Here is a 27,386-nt window from a genome sequence, read left to right as displayed (position 1 = left end):
CATGGTATTTGCCTCAGGCAACAACATTATTATAGGTCTCGGCTATGGCTTCATAAATCAGAATATCATAATGACTTCTCAAAATTTCTAATTAGTATTAACTTTACCTTGGAGAAACAGAGAGAATCTCTTTTGTTAAACTGTAGGCTCTTTAAGGGCAGGGAACCTTGGCTTATTTAATCTCTCCTAGTGCCTAGCACAGAGATTTATATTGCTTTTAATCATAACTCTCTCTCTCTCTCTGTCTCTGTATCTCTTTCTTTCTGTGTCTCTGTCTCTGTCCCTCTTTCTCTGTCTCACTGTCTCTCTCTCTCTCTTCCTTCTCTGCCTATCCATATCTCCAAACTGTTTCTTCTTTCTTCTTTTAAGTGCAACTATGACTCGTTTCATTCCTTCATTCATCTGGGAGATAAGGATATTTATCCTGTGGTTTCTAAATTAATCATTTGAGGAAGAGATTTAAAAAAACCCCCAGCAAACTATTCCTTTCACAGACGAGGAACAAAATGGAATAATGCAGAATCAAAGATTATTTTTATGTTGGAGGGTTCTTAGAAGAGACCATCTACTTTTACTTCCTTCTAACAAGGAAAACTAAGGCTCAGAAAAAAGTAAAGAATTCTCATAGCTTAGGAAACTGAAGCCTATTCTTTATTAATAATGATGATGATGATGATGATAATGATGACATTTACATAGTGCCTACTATCTACCAAGTTGTCAACTTTCCTGTCCATTCTATAACATTCTGATGAAGCTAAATGCAATTGAAAAGCATCATAGCTTTTCTCCTAAATGTACTCTGAATACCAGGAATTTTCAAAAAAACAGATGTCCATCTATTTCTATAATTTCAGAAATGGGTGAGATTTTTCAGATAGTCAGATCAGTCCTTGATGCTAAAAGTGAAGCCCTTTAATAAGGGGCACCTTTCAACTCACAATAAGGCAAGGTAGAAGACCCAACTTGGGACAAGGAGTAGGAGTGGGGCAGAATAGCAGAAAGGATACAAAGTAAATGATGTATCTGAATTTCAGTCACTTGAGAGAAAAGGATACAACTTGGGTGTCTGACCCTCCAAGAGGGAAATCACTGGGTCTCTAATGTAATAAGTGATCTTTGTGTTATAGCAGAGGAAGAAAGGGGTTGAAAATACTATGAAAGACTGTCCTCTGGACTACTTTAGGCATAGCCCCAGTCTAGTTACTTCTTCTACCTCACCTTTCATGTGGCACACATAGAAATTTCTCAGCAAAGTGAACAATGCCCAGGGCTAGAGAATTTTTTTAATAGGGTCAGGATAGACTCTTTCTCAGGGTCATCAGTTTGGCACCTCTTACGGGTTAGATAGCTCCTGACACAGAAGTTTCCAGCACAAAAGATCACATCACAGAAAATCTCAGATTTGGAAGGTTCCAGAAAAGGGTAGGGGTACCAAGTAGGATGAAGGTCTGTCTAAAGCAGAGGTGGTTTATTCTAGGCACAGGAGCCTCTCACTATTGGCTTCCCCAAACAAGAGGATTTCCTGACTACTACAGTAACTAATCTGGAGCTCTTAAAGTGAAAATGGGGCAACAGCATGCTGTTCTCTGTGATTCTAGTTTGATGTACACATTGCTCTCTTGGGTAGAGGGACATAAAAATGAGATGGGCACTAATGAAAGGGAAAAATAATCATAAGACAAGATCATAACAGTGTTCATCAAAGCTTTTCTGGACAACTGAGGAATAGGAGAATGCAGAAAATGGAACCATCTGTCCAGTGAAATTACTACGTGTATGGTAAGAAGTATCCAACTGTAACTCATCTACTTGATGGAAACTTGGTTTCTGGAATGATTTTATCTCTCTATCAGTTAGGCTGTCACAGGGCTATTCCCCAAACCCAAATTCCCTGCTTTGACTCCTGCCTTCATACTTTGTGGAAAAGCATTAGAATCTCTTCCGGGATGTAGGTTGGTTTTTTTCTGGTTGTTTTAGTGAAGGGAATTTTTTGTCTAGGATCTATAAGCTTCTAAAAAAATGATAACTCTCTTTCAATAAAATTGATTCCTTTGTGATTTGTATATTTTATTTTATGCACTGAAAAACAATTTTTTTTAAACTGAGAAATCCTTAGATTTCATCAAACGGGGTCCGGGACAAAAATATGTTAAGAATTTTGTTTTAGGGCATAAAGGGATTCAGTGAAATGTGAGAGAGAGAGAGAGAGAGAGAGAGAGAGAGAGAGAGCGAGCATGTGTTAGGAAACTAGGAAGACCTGGGTTCCAGTCCCACTTCTAACATACTGGCTTTGTGTCTCTGAACAAATGGCTTAACTTTTAAAAGCTTCAGACAATTCTTTAAAGTCTTTAAGTTAGGGCAGCTAGATGGCACAGTAAATAGAGGCTCTGGAATCAGGAGGACCTGAGTTCAAATGTGACCTCAGATACTTAATTACCTGGCTATGTCACCTTGAGCAAGTCACTTAAACCCATTGCCTTAAATAAATAAAATGTTAAAATTTTAAAGTCTTTAAGTTGTAGAAAAGGTTCTGACTTGAATTTTTGAAATTCCACATAACAGTGAAACCACAAGCCTGGGTTCCTATCTTTTAGTAAATAGCACAAACTTGCTGTCAAAATATGTCAAGCCAGAACTTTGGTCAAGAAAATCATATGGTCAATATCTTTGAGTATAAGGAAACCAATTAAACAAAATCTTTAATTAACTGGAATATTTTGGGAATACTCAGGAAAAAGGCCAATTTTAGGAAATTAGGGAATATTGTTTAAAAAAATGTACAAATAAAGTCTTAGCTCTAGCATAGAATCTTTAGTTCACAGCTTTGTCATCTGTTTGTAGCTGTAGTCCAGTGCAATGAAAATTGAGAACTGAAAGTGAATGATAACCCTGAACAAGGTTTTTAGTCACCACAGAAAGATTTAGTTACATATGTACCCTATAACTCTACACTTTGAGGAAAGTATATGTTCTAATTTTAACAACAAAGAAAACAGAAATTTTACTTCACCCTCAGTTAACCAGAAAAAATGAGTTCTTCTAGCATTCTGATTAGACGAGATTTTTTTTTTAATTGAGCAGCTATTCTTTAAAAATTAGTGGAAATGATTTGGGTTCTGAAGCTCTTTTTACTTTCTTTCTGTAGTAAAAGATAGCTTCTGAGTCTGTTTTTAAGCCTTTTATTTCAAGTTCCTAAGAGAAGAAATCTGGATGAACTGAAACAAAAGGTTCATGCAACATGGAGAAAAAATATATATATGAGAAAAATTCATTTGTGTTCCAGTATTCTAGCAGCAGGATAAAAGTTAAGAATGTATCTCGTGCCCTGCAAATTTAATCCTGATTGCCTGAACTGATCACAATTTTCAGCGAAATAGAGAAAGAAATCACGTTCCCATGGCAGTTTTAGGCTTTCATTAAGCAATGACAGCCTGTATATTCAAAGTTATGTCATGACTAACAATCTGCCTCCAAAAACAGTTGAAGTAAATAGAATGTTTCTATTTAATAGAGATACTCTACCCAGATACTCTGCAAATAGGAAGAAATGGGGTTGTTCCCTTTCAGATAGAAAACCGTGATTCACAGCATTCCCAGTTTCGTTCATTTTAAGAAGACCACCACATAGATAGAAAAATGTAAATCATGAAGAGCTCACAAAGGAGGTAACCCAGGAAAAATGACTTAGTTTCAATAAAAAACCTGGTAAAATATTTAAAAATAATTAGGGGACAACTACATTCTCAATTCCTGTGGGGGCTTAGTGGGGAACAGGAAAACTATGTTGTAAGGCTGAGTAGTTAGAGTCATAAATGTCCTGAGTTCAGAATCTTATGTCAGCACTTATTACCAGTATGACTTTGAGCATACCAATTAATCTGGATCAGTTTTTCCTCTCCCATTTGTAAAATGGAACAATAAAACACTTACCTTGAAGGGTTCAAATAAGACAAGATACTTTGTAAACCATACTCAGAACATAAAAGTCAATTATTGTTATTATTCCATTCTTTTCATTTTCAATGGAGTCCAGAGAGAAGTTGTCCTATAATAAACTCTCAACTTTGTATTTCATAGTTAAATGTTTAGTAAAGTACTATTCAGGTAGATAAAAAAAAATTGACTTTTGTAACTGAGATACAAGTTCATCTTCTACAAAATGACTGAAAGCGTTATTCTCACTATTATTACTATTTTCAATATAGAGTTCTAGAATTCTTTCTGGATAAACTTTCCTTCTCAAATGTACAGAAGCCTTAACTAAGTCAAGACCAAAGATACGATGTAAATATAAAAATATTCTTTTCCGCCAAATCATATCCCTACTTCAAAATTCTACCTTTTTCATGGATTCAATTCAATTCAAATCTCAATTCTATTCAACCAGTATTTATTTCCATACATATCTGGCTTCAAATACTGACTTTTTAACAGCCATCAAAGTCTTAGTTTTAAGTTTGATGCTTCTATTATTTAACTCCCTATGCACAACAGAAAAGGCTATATTAGCAGGGTTTTGGTCCAACCTCAAGAGAACGATGGAATGAAATTAACCTTTATCTTCCTATGGCCAGAACATTGTTACCAACTTAGCCACCTTGTGGCTTATTAGAAATTTTTATGATTTCCTTTTCTATATACTTTTTGGTGTCAAAGTAGTTTCTGTGGGAGAGCATTTCTAAGAAATTCCTATACCAGAATCAGAAGATCAGAGGCTATATGAGAGGCAACAAAGTACTACAGTGGGTAGAATGTTGGAATAGGGCCAGAAACACATGAGTTCAAAGTCAGCTTTGGACACTTCCTTGCTGTGTGATCTTGGGCAAATCATTTAGCTTCTGTCTATCTCAGTTTTCTCAAATTAAAATGAGGTTGATTATTATGATACCCACTCCCCAAATTGTTGTGAGGATACAATAAGATATTTGTAGAGTGCTTAAAACATAAATGTTTGTTTTCTTCCTTTCATTTTATCTTACTCATCCCACACCAGGTAGTCATTCACCCTTTGTTTGGAAAATTTCCAATAAATTCATGAGACAGCCCATCCCACTTTTTGAATAGGTCTAAGTGCTAGGAAGTAATTCTTTACTCAGACTAAATTTACCTACTTGTACTATTCCTAGTTCTTCCCTGAAGAGTCAAGCAAAACAAGTGTATGTGATAGCCCTTCAAATACTTGATAATAATTATCCTGTACTCTCTCTAAATCTTGAGGCAAGTGACATAAGGGAGAGAATGTTAGGCCTAGAGTCAGGAAGGCTCATGTTCAAATCACATTTCATAGGCAAGCTACTTAACAACCCTATCTGACTCAGTTTCCTCTCTGTAATATGGAGTTAATAATATTACCTACCCACCATAGTTGTTGTGAGGATCAAATGAGATAATATTTGTGAAATGTTTTGCAAACCTTAAAGCACTCTTTAAATGTTAGCTAGCTCTTAATACTCTGGGTATGATCTGATTAGGCAGAGGGTGGTGAGACCATCATTTCCGTGGTCCTAGATGCTCTGCCTATCAATGCAGCCTAAGATTGTGTTGGCTTTCTTGGCTGATAGGCTGTTTTGTATGGTATTTCTTATCTACTTAACCCTCCTATTTGATCTTGTTGGGTAAGAATGACTATGAAATTTTGGATCATTTCTAGCAATTCAGTAAACACTTGAAGGTTTATCTTCTCAATGTGGAACCTTTTCTAGTGTAACTGGTAACTCTGTGCTACTTGTATTACCAGAGACCACTTATGGAGTATGTGTAGATTGAGGCGTCAAAGGACAGTGGTTGAAGTCATAGGGCTGGAATCAGAAAAATATCATTTCCATTCTGGCTTCCAACACTTAATAGTTATGTGACCCCTGGCAAGTCACTTGACTGCTTTTTGTCTTCATTTCCTCCTTTGCTAAAATGGGGAGAATACTATCAGGAGCACTTACCTCACAATCTTTGTGATAATTCAACCATATAATATGTCACTAACTTCGGAATCCTTAAAAATCTCTTTTTTATAAATGTTAAATATTATTAATTCTTCTTAGACTAGAACTGTGATTTCATTTATATAGGGAACCTCCAAATGAAGAAACTCATTCTACCAATGCAGTCAGCTCCTGCTCAATGAACAATTTTAGATGAAAATCTCAGGTCCCTGAAGCCAAGTTCTTTGACCAGTGTTAGCTTTTTTAAATCTGAAGCTTACTCCAATCTCAATCTCCTTATTATTTCTGAGAGGCAGTATGGCAGAATGGAGGATCAGCCATGGAATTAAGGAGATCTGGGTTCAGATCAGACACACATTAACAATGAGAACATCATCTTCAGCTCTTTTTGCCTTTGAAAGCTTTCTAAGACTAAGAGCTATGGCAATGCTTCTGAAAATGTAGATTGTATCAATTAGAGGAGTTGCTCCACAAATTGATAAAGCCACAAACTTGGGTATAAAAAATAAATAATTTTGATAATAATCTAAAGGAGGATGATATGAAAGAGATGACAATAGGAGAAGAGAGACCACTGAAGTGAATCCACTGTGATTTAAAAAAAAATCAATTGTGAGTCTAATTCATGCCTTACTTTTTAACTCCCTAGGTTAAACCAAAGGTGAAATTGCCTCCAGAATCAAAGGGGATTCACTAAAAGGTTAATTTCTTGAGAAGAGTGACCCATAAGGGGAAGTAAAAACCTGGGTTCATAGGTAAGTGATCCAACACAGTTTAAAATCCAGAGTCAGAGCCAGGATAAGGTGTTTCTCTGTACCCTGGGCATGGCTTTGCGGTATGTTCTCCTGAATAGGAAAACTCACATTCTTTACATATATAATGACTTCTGGGTTTTTTTTTTTTAGGTTTTTGCAAGGCAAACGGAGTTAAGTGGCTAGCCCAAGGCTACACACCTAGATAATTATTAAGTGTCTGGGGTCAGATTTGAACCCAGGTGCTCCTGACTCCAGGGCCAGTGCTTTATCCACTACGCCACCTAGCTGCCCCCATAATGACTTCTGACAAAAATTCGTGAGCAAACAAAAAAATAAAATAAGTGATACCCAGGTGTTGTGGAGACCAGGATTTACTGGCATTAAAAATATTCATACTTCCAGAAAAGTCATATTAAAAGTATTTCTTACTGTATTACAGTTATATTGTGCTTTGGGCAGTTGCCTACCTTGCCCATCCCTAGTTCCAGCTACCTGGGGGAGTCACAGCCTTCATACCACCACCCCAGCTCTTCATATGCCCTCAGGAACTCCAAGAAGAATGTAGCTCATAGAAATTTCTTTTTCTAAGGAGCCTGGTGATAAAAAACCTTAAAGTATTTCAAGATGAAACAGTATTGAAAACAAAAACAAAATCTTTCTTGATCATAAACATTTGATTATTTCCCTTACCTTCCTCTAAAGTTTAAATATAGTGTAAATTTTTCTCTGAAAAAATTTACAAAGGATTGAGACTTCAGTTTTACCCCTTTTGCCCCACCCTTCCACCCATTTTCATTAAGTGTCCCCCTCTTCCCCAGCAAACCAGTGTTTGAGAAAGTAACAAGAATATTTACAAATATTTACAATATTAACAACAGACTGAGAAGAAAAGTATGCTTAAGTGGGTGCATATGAGAAATATATAGGGGTGGCTAGAGTGGCTAGAGTTATGGCCCTGGAGTCAGGAGTACCTGAGTTCAAATCCAGTGTCAGACACTAAATAATTACCTAGCTGTGTGGCCTTGGGCAAGCCACTTAACCCCATTGCCTTGCAAAAAAAAACAACCCTAAAAAAAAGAAATATATATACTTGTTTTAACTTTGATTTAGTTGAGAGTAGTGATTGTCCAAGGTCTGACCAACCAGAGGGAGACAAGAAATATTTTTTAAAATTTTCTACATTTTATCCTAATGTCTTTGACAACCTGTTTTCATGTTACTAGGCAGTAACTCCCAGGTGAATAGCATGAATTTTTTTCTCCCTTCCTCTTTCCCCCACCCCAATCCTGCAATATTTTGTTTTCTAAATTTTTGGTAAGGATTATAGATTTAGAATTGGGAGGTACTCTATAGGCAGTGGTGGAATTCAAATAAATTAACAACTGGTTCACCAAATTCAACATAAAATTAGGTATAGTTCTATTGAACCAGTGTGAACTGGACAAATCCCACCACTGGTTATAGGCCATCAAATCTAGTTCTCTCTTCTACTTGTGAGAAAAAAGACCAGACAGATTAAGGTGATTTACAGGTTAAGCATCTAAAGTGGGATTAAAATGCAAATCTTCCTGATTCCATGTCCAATACCCTGTATAATGCTGCATCATACCCATATAACCCTGCTAAGTTATGAAGACACATGGGCAAGCTATCTGAATCTCTTATTTCTGCTTAGGTGTTCTAAAGTTCTCTTGCCCTGTCTGGCAGAGAAGGTAGAGAACCAATGGAAATACACTACCTAAGAAGTTGACAAATGACCTCATGTATAACAGTGAACAGAAGGAGGGAATGTATGAATGAATGAATGAATGACCAAAAAAAACCAAGTAAACCCACAAACCATTGATTAATGATTAACTATGTGCAAAGGGACACACCTACTTGGATTTCCTAGACTAATTACAGGAATGCCCATCTTAAGGGAACAAAACAAAACCTCAAAACATTCAAGTCCCTTGTAATAAATAGACCAGCTGGCTTAAGGGATATGATTTGTTTTAGAAAGGCATCACCTGTTTCATGATCTCTTTACAGAATCATTCAGTGTATTTTCATGCTTATTTACTGACTATTAAGTACTTGATGGTATATCTAGAAAAAGCAGAAAAAGTTAATTCTAAACTGTTAGATTCTACCATAAATTGAGGCTCTATCAGAATTACAGGTGTGAGTAAGAAAACAGGATTCAATATACAAAACAAACAAAGAGAAAACACTCTGATTTATATTCAATTTTGCTTGTACATATCTTCTGAGTGAAGTGTAATAATGTAAATAATTTAGACATCAGATAGAATGACTCTATACAACTATGACAGAATGGGATGTGACTGAAAGAATCTTATTCATTGCAATTCACTGAGGGGTAGGTACATGATCCCAAGATAAATACTAGTTCTGTTAAAAAAGAAACTGAGGGAGGGAATCTCTTGGTAATCTGATTTCATTGGCAATCATCTGATGCAGATACAGGAAGGTCCTCCAGGGAAAACACTCCTATACTCAGTCTCTCTTTAGGCAGAATGACTACTTGTTCACTACTATGTGGCCTAAGGCTTTTTTTTTCAGGTATAGTGTAGTGCAAATAGATGATGAGGCCTTTTCAACTTCCAAATTTTATGATTCCATTGCCTTTGCTGACCCAGGGGACAACCTATGGTGATTAGAGAGCTGATGTGTGATAGGGAAAAGGACAATGGACTAGGGAGTAAAAAAGACCTTGGTCAAAGTTCTAGCTTTAATACTAGCTGTGTAATCCTGGGGAAATTACTTGACCATTCTGATCCTCAGTTTCTTCATCTGTAAAGTGGGGATAGCAATACTTTCACCAGTGGACAGAGTTGCAGTCTATAAACTTTAAGTACTATAGAAATATAAGCTATGATGATTAATAAAAGTAGCACTAGATAATGCACTGGTGTCAAGCAGGTGATATTCATACAGCTTTTAAAATGGCATCAATCTCTGACAATTGCCATCCAGTCCTACAAACTGGCTCTAAAAGCTGTCTTTCATTTAGCACTTATGCCTTGCCTAAGACAATGCAATTGGTCACATCAACCCCACCATGGTGGCAAAATCTGAAAGAGGAGGCTTAAATGATTGTTTCCATGGAAGATGAATATAGCTCTTCTATTTCCAAGGTAAATGGGATCACCAGGTTATTCCACTTGCTCTATTTCCACAGTTGCTTACAATCTACAATTCCTTCCTCCCACCCAAGTTAGATAGAAGAGAGTATTCCCTGGGATTACCACAGGTCTCTGTTACTTTTTGCTTCATGCTGACAGCTTTCAAACGTACAGGCAAAGTACAGACTCACAGAATTATAGAGTGGTGAGGGGCTGCAGAGGTTAAGAGAGGTTAATTCCCACCCAAAGCATTCATCCTATGCATACCACCACACCAGCTTCTGCTTTGAAGATCACCTATGACAGGAAACTCACTCCTACCCATCTATCTATTCTGTTTTTGGACAGCTCTAATTTTTTAAGATCTCCCTTATTATTGAATGAAAATCTGTGTCTCGTGGGACCTAGTTCTGCTCTCTGGGGTCAAGCAGAGTCTCTTTTCATATGAAGTAACTAGTCGGGTTACCTTACTAAAGTCACAGGCTTTGGTTTCTTCATGATGTGCACTGACATATCTTTTGTGGGCATGGGGATAGTTTTGGAATTCCCTACCAAGTGTTCTTAAAGTCCACTCATAAGTGAATTTCCAACATTTTCCAGTGTCCAATTTAATATCAGAGATGGTGTTTAACAAATAAAATAATGTATGTAAAGTGCTTTGTTAATTCAAAAGCACTAGCTAAATGCTGACTTTTGTTATTATCAATTAGATTTTGATGTGGAAATGAAAATTACAGAGGTTCTGAGGTTTGAGGGAAGGACTGTTTAGGTGGGAGAGTGAAGGGGAATTCTTCAACAGTAGAAGATTCATGAAATAGTTAGCATTAACCAATTTCAGAATCTCTCAGAGCTAAGATAGATTATTTCATATCTATATACCTATGATAGGCATTTAATATCTATGGAATCACTGATTATGATTACTTTTAACTACTTAACTATGCAGGGCCAGAAGAGCAAATCTAAAACAATGCTTACCATCTGAGTTAGTTTGGAATTGAGAAGATAAAATCAAATCCCATTGGCTTCTGGTAGCCACGTTGTTACCATCAACAATCTTTAGGCTTTAACTTAGGAGAAACATTTGATGTATTTGAGAACCAACACCATATTGTTCCTTCATCCCTATACACTTAGAAAGAGGAGGATTGTCCAATGTTACCCAAGAGGTTACAAGCACCAAATTTGACTAAAGACAACTTTTCCTATATCTAATTATGAAAGATAACCAATATGCTGGGTGAAAAAAATCACATTTGCTTTATGGCAGCTAGTCACTTTTTTCCTTTTTTTTTTTTTTTAGCTTGTTTTAAGATTCCCTTACAAGGATTGTTGATGTGTTTTATTTTCTCTCTTTAATGATCAGCGAGAAGTTAGAATCATCCTTACTCTTCCCCCAAATGCTATTCACTAGGGAAGCTGAGTTTTGAAATGTAAAGGTTACCAGTCCTAGGGCTCTAATATACCTCCCATCCTGGCAGTTGAATTTGGTTAAGAAGAGGGGATTTCTTGCTTTTCTTAGTGCTGGATGGGAGTACCTTGGGATGTGAGGTATCACACCATTGCTTCATTCATTACTACAGCAATTTTAAGTTTTGCAGGACACTTCAACATACCAGCCCTTTGAGATGGATAGCAAAATTATTATTATTATTATTATTCCCACTTCACAGATAAGGAAACTGAGGCTTACAGAGGTTGTGACCTGTCCATAGTCATATAACTAGAAAGAATTTGAACTTGGACACAAAATTGGATCATCTACCACTGAATCCAGTGATCTTTACATTCTGCTACTTTGCCTCTCACATCAAATTTCAAAAGTCTCACAGCATCCGTATCTCCCTTTTATTTCCCATGATCCTTCCCTGAATCATCTCCTTCTCTAATAATGTGGCTAGGCCTTTTTCAACTCATCTCTGTCTGCAGGGCAGGGTTCAGATTGGGTGTGTGAATAGAGTGGGGATTTTTTCCTTTCTCTTTCTTCCCTCAAGTACAAAGGTGACTTCTTCATGCATTCATTCATTCCTTCATCTGAGAGTCAGAGATATATATTCTTCAGTTTCTGAATCATTCATTTTAAGGAAAGGATAAAACAAATCTCTAATATACTCCTCTCTCCTGGGTGAAATGATACCATCAGAATAATTTAGAATAACAGGATACTGAAAGTAAAAAGGAACTTAAGGACCTTCTATCCCAATCTCCTCATTTAATAGATGGGGAAAATGAAGTTTAGTAACATAGGGAAATTGAGACTGAGATGAAGTGTCTTGCCCAAGGTCACATAGATGGCTAAAAACAAAAACATGCAGAACCCTTTTCTGTATTTCCAAATCATGAGAGGAATAGCTTTCTGTGGCTACCATCAAAATCTTATATTCACCTAATGATACTAGTTAGTAGAGAGGGCTGCCAGGCTGTGGGGCACAGAGGACTTTCCCCACTGTCTTTTGCATGCCAGTTGGAAACTTTATGTGACTAGCTCTAGAGCACTTTGATTATCAATGTTTTTTCCTCTACCCCCCTCCTCCCCTCCAGAAAGGTTGGGTGGAGATTGTGGGTGTTGATCCCAATGGGGACCTCCTATAGTCTTTGTTTTCCATGGTTCTTTAGGGTCTATGTAGAAAGTTAGCATTTAAATGAGAGATCTTAGCAACAAGAACTGGACTTTTGTTGTGATTTAGTTTAGTTTTTTTTAAATTTTTGTCTCCATGCTTTGCAACAAGATCTCTTTGGAGATTAGCACCTGCCCTATGCCCAGAGATCTCTTTCAGATCTGGGGTAATTCTCACTGACCCTTCTTTGCAACCTTCCCCTCACCAAACCTGTTACCCATCCTTTCTGTTCACATATACTCGAAAAGGCTCTCCTTGTACACTGTGTAAGGTTCTTGCCCAGCCACGGTCCATCTGTTTCACCCAGCAACAAATATGGCATTTTCGGAGCTCCCTGGGAGCAGCAGCTCTATTGTGACTTAATTAGGAGGAACCCCAGTTTGTGGGAGGTGAGAAATCACACTTTGCTGTCCGCAACTCTTTGACCAAGGCAACCAGAGGGCTCTACCCCTTTCCAATTTTAAAAGCATTGCAGCAAGGGACACAGAGACGTTCACACACACAAACACGTTCTCTCACACACACACACACACACAGACACACATATACTCTCTCTCTCTCTCTCTCTCTCTCTCTCTCTCTCTCTCTCTCTCTCTCTCATACACACACACACATAGGAAAAACAAATCACAAAATCAACTCACAGGATCTCCAAATCACGCAGGGCTCTGAAGGCTCCATCTTCGATGCAGCTGATCTGGTTGTTGTCCAGTTGCCTGCAGAAAATGAAGGGGAGAGCATGAAGGCTGAGTGGGGAAGAACTGGGGACTATCTTGAAGCCCTGGGGGCCGGGCGTCCCCTGGCCACTGGTGGGTCCCTCTACCCCTTTGCAGTCTGTGCTCGGCACCAGAGAGGAGGCTTGCTCACTGCCTGCCACGCTGCTCTGTCTCTCCACACTGACTGTCTGAAAGAACTGCACAGACGAGCACCAAAGGCTGTCAGGTCTCAGTAAATATTAATTGCGCATTTTTTTTTAAGGCAGAAGGGAGTAATTTCATTACATTAGGGCATCCAATCCATTACGAGCTCTTACTGTCATGTCACTGAAACAATTTCATTAAGCTAAAGGCCTGTAAATCATTGGAGGTCACTGCTCTGCCCTCTGCGACCTCCCAGAATGCCTCTTTTCTCTCGCTGTCTCCCTCTCTCTCTTTTCCCTTTTACTGGAAGTTGCAGTCCTCTGTCCTGACACAGTGCTAAATCTCAGGGCTTTATCTGCCCAAGAGCTGCAAGGGTGCATGGGGAATATACCAATTCCAAATTAGACTCAACTAATCTAATTTTATAGTCTTTTTATTATTCTAAGCACCAAATGTCTGTGGTGGTTCGATGCCTCTCTGCATTGTTACTGGTCCCATCTGGTAGGTCATTCTATTGAAACATTTCTGACTAAATACAGATTCCCACAAACTGCACCAACCATCATCAGCATTAAAGAAATCCATTGATAGAAGCGCTGGGGAGTGTGTGTGTGTGGGGGGGAAGGAAACATTTATAGTTACTGCCTTAAAGAAAGATGGACCACTTCATTTTAAATTGGGAAGAATTAAATGCACCTATTTGGTATCTCCTTTCTTCCCCTTCCACCCTCCATCTCTGCTATTCAGTGAGTGTTTTACTTATGTCCTAGGAAAAGATGTTTTCATTAGTTTCACATTTACAGTGTGAGTTGAAGACTCTAGAATTTTAGTTGGAATCATATTTTGGGAATCTTTTGGCAAATAAAATTTAGAAACAAAATGTATGTAGAGTTTTCCTAATGTGTATATGTTTTTGTATATAGACATACAGACACACATATATACTGCTTTGGTCATAGACCAAAAAAAAAAAAGATGTTAAATTCACAATTGAGTGATTTTTCTCTTTAACTTTTAGACTGGAGATTCCTATAACAACCTTCCCAGAACCTGACTATAAGAAGTACAACAATGTCAGAAAACTTAAAGATAAGCCTTTAAAAAAAAAAAAACAAAAAATGGTTCTCCACCCGGGGAATCTCTATCACATGAATTATAATTTATATGGTGTATTATACTTTACAGAGATAATCTTCTTCCTTAAAGAAAAGATTGAGGAATTATTATGTGATCTTCATGAAATCTGCCCAAATTTCTTAGACTGATTATTGTCACAGTGAAAATATTGTTAGACAATATATTAGAGTAGTGTTGATGTGTTTATCTATGCACATGTATAAAATACACTCAATTGAGATAGGATTTGAAAAGATTCTTCCATGGTGTAGTGAAAATTTCCTCATTTTAATAAAAACTCTTAAAAAAGATTTAGACAATCATTTTTTAAAAAACAAAATGAGAAGTTAGCATCTTAATAGGTAAAGTACTCATTTAAGTTTGTGAACTCAATGTATAGTGAAGATTTCAAACTGTTTCTGGGATTTTGTCCCTATAGGACTCATTCTCTGAGCCATGCCTGTCTGACCTTCCTTGAAATGGTTTTTTCGTACTAGCACAATCCATTCTATGGCTATTCTGCAGGTACTGGGGTTCCTCAATTCCCTCTTATGTACCATATAAGTAATTTAGGATGATCTTCCAGATTTATTGACATTTCAAAGGTTTGTGTATCAGCTCTAGTTGATACTAGAGTCGCCATTCCCCTCTGATGTCCCATATAAGCAACTTGGTGTGATCTCTGTTCTTACAGATTTATTGACAACTCAGGGGTTCATCCGATCTACTTACTCCCCAACAACCCTATCCTCAAGCCTGAGAGAAGACCACCAAACCTTATCAAGAAGAAATAAAATGTAATGACTTACAGCACCAAGAAAATATTTGTGAAACCTGCTAAATTAGGCAAAATCCCAAGCTACTTAAGTAGCATGAAATTTAAGTAATCAGATTGGATTCTAGGACAGTAGCCAGATATCAGCAAGCTCTTGGTCCTCAGTTTCTGCAGAAAGATCAAATGGGTTTGTGTTGGTTGTGTATTATTATTGATTGGCCATATTTTCAGAGTATTTTAGTTGGCTTTCCAAGAATGTCAGGTAAAAAAGCAGCAAACTTTTAATGGAAGATATTTAATATTATGAAGCCAGAATTCAAAGAGAGAAATGGAACAAAAGAAAATAGGCAATAGAGAAGTGGGGTGAAAGGAGAAAAAATTTGTTAGAGGAAAGAAAAGACAATGCCAGTCTACCCAGATCCTGCTATATATACTCTGACATTCAACCTCCCATAGTATTTGACATCCTTATAGAGTAGAATGCATCCTAGAAATAGAATTTATTAGAAATAGAGTCTGGCCACCTTAAGGCAAATAGGAATGTCTAATATAGAATGTCAATTATGTGGTGTTTTAAAAATTTCACTTGACAGTCCCAGTTGACAGGTAGTTGTTTAACCATGAGCAAAGGGAACTAGGTTTGACATATAAATATAATTGTCTAGGTCTGCTTTAAGTAGTCACTGTTTAAAAACATATATAAAAACTATCAGCATTTGAAATATGGATTTCTAAATGCATTTCATTTTCATTCTTCACTCGTGAGGGTGTAGTCCTGTTTATTTTAACCGGCATGGTCATCTGTTCACTATAACAATACCCAGTATGCTAAGCCCGGGTAGCAGAGTTTACAGAGACTAGTAAATGTGCTAGACAAAAAGTTATACTCAAGTCACATATGCTGATTTCTAGTTAGATCATTGAGAAGCCACAAATCCAAATGAAAACGGAAATTTTCAGCCAATCAATGAGACCAATTTATCTACAAAGTACCAAACATAAAGCCAGATGTTTACATTTTCCACAATATTTTGGAGTTAAAGAACATTTCCAATAATTAGTTTAATAGATGAGATGGTCTCAACAGTAAAAACAAAGTAAATAAATATTTGGTTTAAAAATGTTACCAGAATAACCTTTTAAATTGACTGAAATTAGAGGCATAAAAATGATTCACATTATCCTGGGAAATGGGCAGGAAAATAAATGCAAAATTGACACTTCTCTGACTGTGATGGAGCAGGATACCTAGAAATAAACTATTATCATCTTGTCATTATGATACACAAACACATGAAACTTGGGGACCAGTACGACAACGGAATCTAACTTGGAAATCTTCTTCCGTAGGATGATTTAACTTCAGTTTGCTGATAGATGGTATAAGTTCCCATTGTCAAAGGGCCAGTTCAGGCCTTTGAAAAAATTGTTCTAAGGCAATCTTAAAGCAAACAAAAAAACCCCACACCTCTCAGTTAAACACAGATTTCATTCCAGAGACTGCAGCCCAGAGAGGGTCCCATTCTTGGGATGCTTAAAAGCTATTGTTTGTTTCTACTTTCCCTTGGGCCACAAGAAGTCAATTTTCCAGTGCTAATGAAATATTCGTTGAAATACCTGTATTAAATAAAGACCTTTGGAAGTATCAAAGCTCAGTCTGACAATTTAATAACTTGTGGAGGGACAGATTCAAAGCATATCTCCTTTAGCCCTGGAGAGAAAGCCCTATGGGCTTTGGGAAGTTTGGAAGGGAAAATCTGACTTTATAGTCTAAGGAAGAGGAATGCTGGAGGTTAAATATGAAGCATCCTTAGTTGAAGCAATAATAATACTGCCATGCTTTCTTCCGGCATGTTAAAGAGAACTGGATTTTAACTTCGCCGGTTTGCTTAGAACTCTTCTGCCAAGGTGAGTGGGACAATCCTGAAATTTGTCTGATTAAATTACCTGCTTTGATTTCCTTGGGAGCTCCTGGGATCACAGATTTCTGCAGCTGCAAATCACTATTAAGAAGTAAAAAAGGTAGCAGGTGAACCTCAAGACAAGTATGGCTTTCTGGCTGCTATGATGCTCTGGGAAAGCACCAAAGTCCATCGGGCAAATGTCCGAAAGCTGATGTAAGAATGTAAAATTACTCTCTCAGAACAAGAGATGGAATTTTTGCAAAAACTCTCATTTGTAGGCACAATATGCCACCCTATTACTACTTTAGACATTTGATCTAAATTTCCATTTCATGCTAAAAAAATGGATCATAAAATTTCTTAATGGTTTAAAGTTTGGGTACATGTTTTGAACTTTGAGTCAAAAACAAAAAATCCAGCAACTCAGCACAAACTAACTAGAAAGATGTAGTGTTCAAGGGAATGATAGATTTAGCCTAAAGGAAAATGTATTTTTATTTCTCTTCTCTTCATTATAAGAAATATAATATTCTGTCCCTTTCTTCTTCCTTTCTTCACTAGGGCATTGAGAATTTATTTCTGAAAATGAAACATCCAAAGACTACCAAATCTGAATGAAAAGTGGAAAACTGAGTCTGTTTGCTATCTGAAATAAATGAGTAAATTGGTCACTGTTCAAAATAAGAGCTTATATATCGCTGTTGTTTTTAGGATACATTCCCTCCTTAAGAGCTGTCCTCTTTTTGTATTATTAGAGTGCTTTGGACCAAATTAGCAGGCACTGTCTGCTCTAAGACAGCGGGCGGCTAAGATAGTCAACATTACTGTAGTGTTTCTAAATTACCAAATGGATTATTTCCCAAATTCTTTGGGGTGGACCACCAGTTTCTCTAAGACTGTGCTTAGAAATTTGACAGAAGTGTTTTTCTATGAAAGTGTGAAGGAAATTAATTCTTAAGTCAAAAGATGTCTTTGAATAAATAAGGCAAAGAAGTAAAATCAAAAATATTTGCTTCGATACTCTTTTGAACCCCACCACTGTGTTAGACATATATACATTGATGAAGACAAAGTCTTTGCCTTTAAGGAATCAATAATTTTAAATCAGGTCTCAAATTGGGATTGTTTAAGATCCAGGGGAGAACAGCTGAAATCAATCAAAAAATTAAAAAAGATATTTTAATTTGCTTTGATTAGTATTATGCACCAATAAATTCATTTATCATATCACATAAAGCTCTTATTTTCTGGGTTATGTGTGAAGGGGCATGATAAAAAATTTTAAATATTACTATGCCTCAAACCACAAAAACAGTATTATAGCATTATGATTCCAAAAAGGTGGAGGAGACTTTATATTCCCAAAACAAGACTGGTAAGTAAAATTTTATAAAGCAACAGAAACACAAGAGTATATCACCTTATTTGGTTTTGTTTTGTTATCTGTCTTTTAGAATGTGAGGAAGCTGGGTACATTTTTTGAATGTTGCTTCTTGTGATGATCTAAGACTATTTTTCTACTAAGGGAAGGAATGAAATTACAAAAAAATATCATCTAGTTAAGGTCAAAGTCTTCAATTGGGTAAAAAAAAAATTCCAAAACCCAGAACATAAAATTCTTTAACTAACAAAATGAGACAATATAAATGTTCAAATAAAATGTACATAGCTTATACAAAGCTGAGGACTAATTAGAATTAGTATGCAAAAACCCTTCCTAAAAGCTGTGAAGAAATTTTACATCTTTAAGTGGCTACCATAATTGTATATTAAAAGAACAAATTAATACCAAAAGATAAAGCAAATGTATCTTCAAAACTTCAAATATTGTGTATTTATAGATACATAAAATGGGTATCTTTAGCTAAGACCCATGTCTACATATATCCAATAACTTCATATGTTTATATTTTAATGAAATAGAAATATTTTATATTTTTTTAATCCCTGTATTAATGCAAATCTTCAAAAATTAGGGTGGTGATTCATTTTTACAGATCTCTGGCATTTATTATACACATATATGTACAGAGATACTCGAATAATTGTGTTTTATTAGAATTTTGTAGAATTCAACCAATTGAATCAACATTACAAAGAAGAAAGTCCTAGGTTAATTAAGGTCTATGATCTGTATGCCCCGCCTGGAGCCTCGTTAAAAATTTAAACATGAATCTATTTAACAAGTATCATTATGCATGCTTTGCCATTAGACGGGTTTAATACCTTTTATTTAATATATTTCATATTGCTGTTCAACATATGCAACTTCTCAGCAGGAGAATAGCTACATTTCCTCTAATAAATACTCAGGCAGGAAAGCGCTACTATAATACAAACAGAGATGATAGATTAATAACAAGAAGGGCACGAGGATTCAGAGAATAAAAGAGCATTTTACACATCAGTGGGAAATATCAATAACTCCACTTGCATGTTTACTCTGTTAGGAGTTTTGCAAATGAATTTTGTAACAAGAAAAAAAGAAGAAATGGCAAACCAGTGGAATAGAATTACCACCCAAGATCTTAAAAGAAAAAAATAAAATAAAACAATATGATTTCAGGTAGATACATAAGACTGAGCCTAACTTGAGATACATCTTTGCAAATGAAAACAAAAAAACAAATCTTAACCATGCTAAGATCAAAAGAGACGTCCCCATCTATTGGATATTTCTGAAGAAAATTTTGTACCTTGACAAGTCCTATACTGAACAATGGAAATAAGGGTCTGACTCAGTGTTTGGAGAGTTTACCTTTGACATTCTAGAGGATATTTTCAGATTTCTTGTGGTGACCTAGCTCTTAGGGATTTGATGTTAGGGAGAAAACTGAAAAAAATCAAGGTAGAATTGTACAAGTTGATAATGGACCCCTTTTTAGTCAGTTTCTCCCACCATAGTGCATCCCGGCAAAACTGCTTATTGATGAACCAGGATTCCAGGCGCTAAAACTAGGTAGCTTTTGAAAACCTTCTTTAGCATCTTTTTTTTTTTTTTAAAGATAGAGGTGAATCTCTCTATACAGATATATTTTGTAACATGTCAAGGCAGGCCAACGCAAATCTGAAGGAAACATGGAATGTTCCTGTGTGTGTTTTTATTCTTCTTATTTTTGGGGGATTAAAAAATTTCTTTTTTTTGGGGGGGGGATTATCTGTATTTGAGTCTCCTGCTTTGCTGATGTAATGAATAGTCACAGACCGAACAAATAAATGACTGTCTCCATAGCAATTGGGGCAGGTTTTGTGGTTTCCCTAGTTACACTCTTGAGTGATAACCATCGGTTGTTCCTCAATGACATCGTCACATAAGGGGAGAGGGAGTAAAAAACCGGGAAGATGAAATGTGCTTTTGTTAGTGAGTATGAAAAGTTATCTTTTGCATCACTTTTTTTAACACAGAATATATTTTTTTTAACAACAGCATCTTTCATTTTTTACAGGGTCTTTGGAATTTCCTTTTCTTCTTTAGGTTTTATAAAGATAACCAGCTCAGTCTGTGTTAATGAGCTTGACAATTATAATCTAGTACAACAGAGACATTTCCTCTTAGCAAGGCAAGGCAGAAACAACTGTGAGTACCAATTTGTGAGTTATATAAGAATTGTCATCCTAAGTACCTCTAGTCTTGTGTTCTCTTTCCGACAAGTGGCACTAGTATATCTATTGTAGAAGGTTAATGATTTTTTAAAAAATGTCACTACCACTTCTACTACTAAATTGGAGTAAAAAACCCTGAGTTCCAATATTGGCTTTGCTACTTATTAAGTTATATGACCTTAGATGAGCCCCTTTATTTCTCTGTTCTTCAGGTTCTCATCTAAAAAAGAAGGATGTCTCTAAGATCCCTTGATAACCTAAATCATCTAAGTAAATGATCCTATGAAGCCTGTGAGGTAGGGAATAAAATTCTTATTGCTTCATACTTGGTCAAGTTTATATAGCAAACCAGGAGTAGAACTTCAACTGGAAAAGGTCAGAGATCTCAAATCAAAGGATTCAGACCTTAAGGAGAACTTGGAGAATAAAATAATAATGATGCTGATGGCAATTATAATTAGTATTATAATTAAAATTTATTTAGCATTTTAAGATTTACAAAATATCTTATATATTATCTCATTTGATCCTCACAATAACATCGTGAAATAAATAATATCATTATCTCCATCATATAATGAGGAAACTGAAGTTAACAAAGATTGAATGTCTTTCCTAGGGTGACATAGTTGATATGAAGCAATATTTAAACTCGTTTTCCAACTACATGTCCAATACTCCTATCCACTATGACTCCAAGATGCCATTCCCTTAAGACCACATATGGATCTCTTTCCTAAGATTTTTTTTTCTTTTGCAAGGCAGTGAGGTTAAATGGCTTGCCCAAGGCCACACAGCTAGGTAATTATTAAGTGTCTGAGGTCGGATTTGAACTCAGGTACTTGTGACTCCAGGGCCGATGTTCTATCCACTGAGCCACCTAGCTGCCCTTCTCTTTCCTTAGAAATTGCAGAATTAGAGAATATTAGAACTTGAAGGAATTCTGAAAACAAGTAGTTCAATCTTCTCATTTTTTATGGAGGAGGCAAGCAGAGTCCAGGGATCATTCAGTGAATCAGTGAAAGAACTGGAAGTAGAAAATGAATCTCTTTACTTACAACCCAGTGATCTTTCCACTGAACCAAAATATTGCTTTAAATTATCTCATTTTTTTTTAGCCCATGAAATCCTCTGAGAATAAAGAAGAGAAATTTAATTAAAAACTTGACATGATAAAAAAAAAACCTTGACATGATCTTTCAAACTATAGATTCATTAAGCTAGAGCTAGAAGGTAACATAGAGATTATCTATTCTAAACCACTCGTTTTTATGGATGAGATACTGAGACCCATGGAAGTTAAATGAAGTATTCAATATCACATGGTCGATCAGAATTCAAACTCAGATTTTGTGACTTTGAATTCAATAGTTTTTGTCCTGGATCACAATATCTCTAAAAGTGAACATAAACTTTGGCTACTCAATAATGTCAATTAAAAGAAGTATTATGGATAGTTATTATGAGAAATGTTGGAAAATATTCTTGGAGATAAATGAAAGCGATCAAAGTTTCAAAGATTACTCAAAAGTTTCACTATTATAGATCATGATCATTAATATTTTGTCCATGCTATGGTGGACATCTAAGAAAAATCACAAAATCAAACACACATGATGAAATTGTATCAACTGATAGGAAAATGTATCAACTGATGGTTAGAACTGTGGAAGTCATTTCAGAATCAGGTGCATATATATAGTCAGATCATCAATAAGTTGGAACAAAGGTAAAGAGTTAACACCAAATTAGAAGAAAGAACGAAGATGAAATGACTTTATACAATGACAATGGCTTCAACCCTAACCAACAGTTTCACCAACTGCTGATTTTTGAAAAAGCAGAATTCAAAGTAAAGCTCTGAAATCTGATGAACATTTTTTTCTTAAAGAAGTTTAACTGAAGGACAATGACAATAAGAAAAAAAATGCCTTGCTACAAAACTCAGTCTCTGCAAAGTAGGTAGAGAAAGGCCAATTACAAAGAGGAGTTTAATGGGTTCTACCCTTTTAGAGAATCACAGAATGCTAAAGCTGTAAAAGACCTTAGAAATCTCAGAAGAATCAAAATTGCTCATGACCCAAAGGGAAATTAAAAGATATATTCAAGAAATAAATAAGGAGCAACACATTACCAAAGATGATTTGGTATTTAAAATAATATCATCAAAGATACTCAAAGTTAGGAGAGATAATGGTCATATACTGAGTGTAGGAAATATTAAGATAAACAAGTGCAGTGCCTGGCATGATTATATACCTCATAAATGTTTGGTCTAATCTAATCTAATCTAATCTAATCTAATCTAATCTAATCTAATCTAATCACCTGCTAGAGGAAGCTGGGTGGCACAAGAGACAGGGCTTGAAGACAGGAAGCTCTGAATTCAAATCCAGCCTCACTTTTTAGCTCTGTGATCCTATGCAAGTCACTTGATCTCTCTCTGACTCAGCATCCTCAATAATAAAATGGGGATGATTATAGTGTCTACCTCCCAGTGTTGTAGTGAAGATTAAATGAGATAATATTTTATTTCACTTAACACTATATCTGACACAGATTGGGTACTTTATGGTGTTCATTTTTGATATGAGTAAAGTAATAATTTTTTATTTGTCCTGAAACACCAATTTTAAATGACTTCTATTTGTGTACTCTCCATTCTAGCTAAACTCACTGGCTTTTCCCTGTAAGAGACATTCCCTTCTTTATATCTTTGCATAGCCTGTATCTCCAAAATGCATAAAGCTTCTTGTTTTCACTTCCACCTCTTAGAATCTCTAACTCTCTACAATGCTCAACAACTTCCTAAAGGATTCCTTTTTTTGATTTCCCCAAGTAGCACTACTTCACTATTCCCCCCCCTCATCCCACATCCCCTACCACCACAAATTCTTTCTGTGTATTTAGGATTTTCTTATTTTGTACATGCTGTGTTCTGTTGACAATAGAATATGAGCCTCTTCCAGGGCAGGGTTTACTATTATTTTGGACCTTATTTCCCAGGACTCAGCATAACACATACTAGATGCTCAAAATATATGTGTTTTTTCTATATTAAATGACACACCACTAGAACACTGAGCCACCCAGGGTACTCAATAAACTGAATTGGTATTCTATGAAGATTTTGTTGCAGAAATTCATGAATGATAAGATGTGGAGTAGTTGTGACCTGTCTAAGAAAAGGAAGTACATTCATTAGTACATTAGAAAAGGTGTCAGAGGAGAAAAGAGATCTAGATTTTTAGTCAGTAAGATGTGAGTTCAGATCTTGCCTCAGATGTTTACAGACTGACCACAGGCAAGACATTTAACCTCTGACTGCCTCAGTTTCCACATATGCAATGTAGGTATGATAGCACCTATTTCAGAATAATGAGGATTAAATGACATTTGAAGTGCTTTGTAAACCTTAAAACACCATGTAAATGCTATAGTTATCATGATTATCTTTATCAATGCAGAATTTCAATATCAGAGCTCCACCTAAAAATAGACATCTTCTCATAATGAAAAGTCTATTATTTGTAATCTGTTCTTAGTGGTCTAACAATTTATAGATCAGTCTCGTATTCCTGCCACAGATGAAGGTCAAATTTCCCCAAGAAGTCAAGTAAAACATTTTACCTATAATTTTCATCATAGTATATAACATGTTTTAAATGATGCCATGTTTAATAAAGAATGACCTTCTCTCAAATCTCACATATCCAGTCAGCTATCAGATCTCATCACAAGATGTGGAGTAGTTGTGATCCACCTCATATCATCTTCTTGTACTTGTTCTTTCCTGAGTAATAAGCCATTGCCCTAGTTCAAGCCCCCATTCTCACTTGCCTAGATTAGTGTAGTATACAGATCTAATAGACCTTTCTGTGACTATAGTCCTGCTACCTCCTCTCTCTATTCCCTGCACCCTTCCCCTCATCCTATATCATACTTCACACCCTGACCATACTTCTTTTCCTCATACAAAGATTGGGTCATGCCGTTCTTTGGCTCAAAACCTCAAATGGTTCTTTATTTCCTAATAAATAAAATTCAAACTCCTTTACCTGGCATTTAAGTATAACTACAACTTGTTCCTACTCTTTATCTTTCTCAAAGACTCAACTAAAATTTTAATTGAACCAATTAATAACTTTAGCAAAGTAGCAGGATATAAATTAAATATACATAAATCATTAGCATTCCTATATGTCACAAACAAACTCCAGAAGAAAAGATAGTAAAAAATATACTCCATTTAAATTAACTCTAGGCAGTAAAACTACCTGGGAATACACCTGTCAAAATAGCCCAGGAACTTTATAAAGAAAATTTAAAAAACTTTTATTCAAATAAAATCAGATTTAAATAAATGGAGAAATATTAATCATTCAAGAGTATATGCTGAGTCAAAATAATAAAAATTATAATTTTATCCAAACTAATTTATGTATTCAATATAAATAATCAAAAATTTTTTTTACTGAATTAGAAAAAATGATAAAATTATTTGGAAAACAAAACAAAAAACCCTACCTTCCAGGAATTATTTAGACTACTTTTTCTACATAAATTTGCATACACTGTATACGCCCTATGCACTCTTGTCTTTGTTCATGCTGTTTCCTCTGCCCAGAATGCTCTCTGTTCATAGAAGATATGGGTTTTAAACCACACCCTAAAGGAGATATAGAATTCCATTGAGAAGAGTTCATTTTCTCTGTAGATTATTAGCACAATCAAAGGTTTAGAGGTGGGGAATGAGAATATAGCATGCTGGGGACATAGCTAGAACAGAGGTAATATATAGAGAGTAAAGGGAAATGATATGGGATAGATAAAATGAAGCCAAGGATGAAAGTCAGTCAAAAGATTTGAGTTTTGATATCACAGCCAAAAGAAGCCACAGGTGTTTTTAAGCAGGGGACAGATTGGCAAAATTAGTGAATAAGGAAGTCAGGTATTAAGTGTATAGGATAGACTGAAGCAAAGAAATCTTAAGACACAGACTACTATGTCATTACACTTACCTAAAGTGATGAGGCAGTGAGAATAGGGAGAAAATAATTTTTTTTCCTATTGTCTTTTCAAGGCTGAACTGCTTTTGAAAACTGCAAAGCTCCTTTAAGGATCTCAAATTTCTCTCAGAAATAAGAGCCTGTTTTTTTAAAATATGAACATTCACTAGTTCTGTTGTTTGAGATGCTAGGAACATGATAGCCTCTAAAAAACTCAAAACTGTAACATATGGAGGACAATGGAGAAGGCCTGGCAGGTGCAAGCAGACTGCAACATATAATGCCAAGGATGTTCAAAGAAAAAGTACTTTGAAAAGTTCTAGACGATAGTCTCATGAAAATGTACAAATAGAAAAGATGAACTAGTCATTTGGAGAGAGCAGGGGTGACTAGCCTGCTTGACTCCCAGGTAACCTTGGGATCAGAGCAGAAATAAAGAAAGGCATCTAATGGGTTGGCTAGATCCCCTGAGTGGATTTATAGCAGGACATGGGCAAGAGTCACAAAAAATGGGCAGGTGTGAATGAGTTTGAAATGTATTGTTGGCAGGGGTGCAGGTGGGGGAGGGATTGGGATAGAGTAGTCATATCTAATTCTTTGTGATCCCAAGTGTGGTTTTCATGGCAATAATACTAGAGTGATTTACCATTTCCTTTTCTTTATACAGATGAAGAACTGCTGCAAACAGGGTTAAATCACACAGCTAGTAAGTGTCTGAAGTCAGATTTGAACTTGGGAAAATGAAGCTTCCTGATTTCAGGTCCAGTGTTCTTCTCTACTGAGTCACCTAGTTGTCCCTAAGGTTTTGAGTATGATTTGTTAAAATACAAAAATTCTAAGATATGCCTATTTTGCTTGGCAGGATTAAATCTAACTATAGGTTGGGGCAAAAGGCTGCTGGGAAATATATGTTTCTCTTGCCCCAACATCATTACCTGGAACCTCTGTGACATTGAGACAGATAAGGTACATGAAGTTACCCTCTTGCAAAAACATTGGCTCCAGTAGGCAATAGGTAAGTCCAAGGATGAATTTTTCAGTTGCCAAAAAATTGGGTTAGAACTAGATAAAACTCTGGATACAAAACTATTTGACTTGATAGGCATTTTGAAAGCAAACCAAATTTTATTCTGTTCATGAAGGAAAATTGACATTTTCCACCACTTTAAACAGAAAAAATATCATGGTTCAGGGGCACTTAATGAGTCCTTGTTGGTATTCCCTGGCTAGACAAAATCATTCTCATGGTGGTGCAGATGAATCTCTCTCTCTCTCTCTCTCTCTCTCTCTCTCTCTCTCTCTCTCTCTCCTGGTCTGCATAAAGTTCTAAACTCCACAGTTCATATAGAATGTAATTCTAGACTGCCTTTTGAAAATACTAGATGGGAGAACCTGACTTGACCAATTACTAGCCTCACAATGTGTATTTTACCTTTACTGAAAAAACTGTGTGGGCACAGGAGTATCATAAGAAACACATGTGCACATTTTTAATGTTTGTTGGTTTTTAGTTTAGTATCACTCAGAATAAGTCAATTTATTTATTTATTTATGTTAGGCTTTTGCAAGGCAAATGGGGTTAAGTAGCTTGCCCAAAGCCACACAGCTAGGTAATTATTAAGTGTCTGAGACTGGATTTGAACTCAGGTACTCCTGACTCCAAGGCCGGTGCT

At 36.0% G+C, this 27,386-nt stretch overlaps 1 protein-coding gene across 1 annotated transcript in view; it reads right to left on the bottom strand.

Annotated features, from left to right (window-relative positions):
* The window catches only part of SLIT3 (slit guidance ligand 3), an 805,773-nt gene that overhangs the window by 203,670 nt on the left and 574,717 nt on the right, over positions 1–27,386 (bottom strand). The window contains exon 6 of the mRNA XM_074204955.1: positions 13,091–13,162. Coding sequence (XP_074061056.1) covers positions 13,091–13,162 — 72 coding nt within the window. The remainder of the gene's footprint in view (positions 1–13,090; positions 13,163–27,386) is intronic.

Source organism: Macrotis lagotis, chromosome 1 (genome assembly GCF_037893015.1).
Source record: "Macrotis lagotis isolate mMagLag1 chromosome 1, bilby.v1.9.chrom.fasta, whole genome shotgun sequence".
Taxonomy (NCBI): domain Eukaryota; kingdom Metazoa; phylum Chordata; class Mammalia; order Peramelemorphia; family Peramelidae; genus Macrotis; species Macrotis lagotis.
The sequence above is the reverse complement of the archived record's forward strand: the minus strand, read 5'-3'. Positions and strand labels throughout refer to the sequence as shown.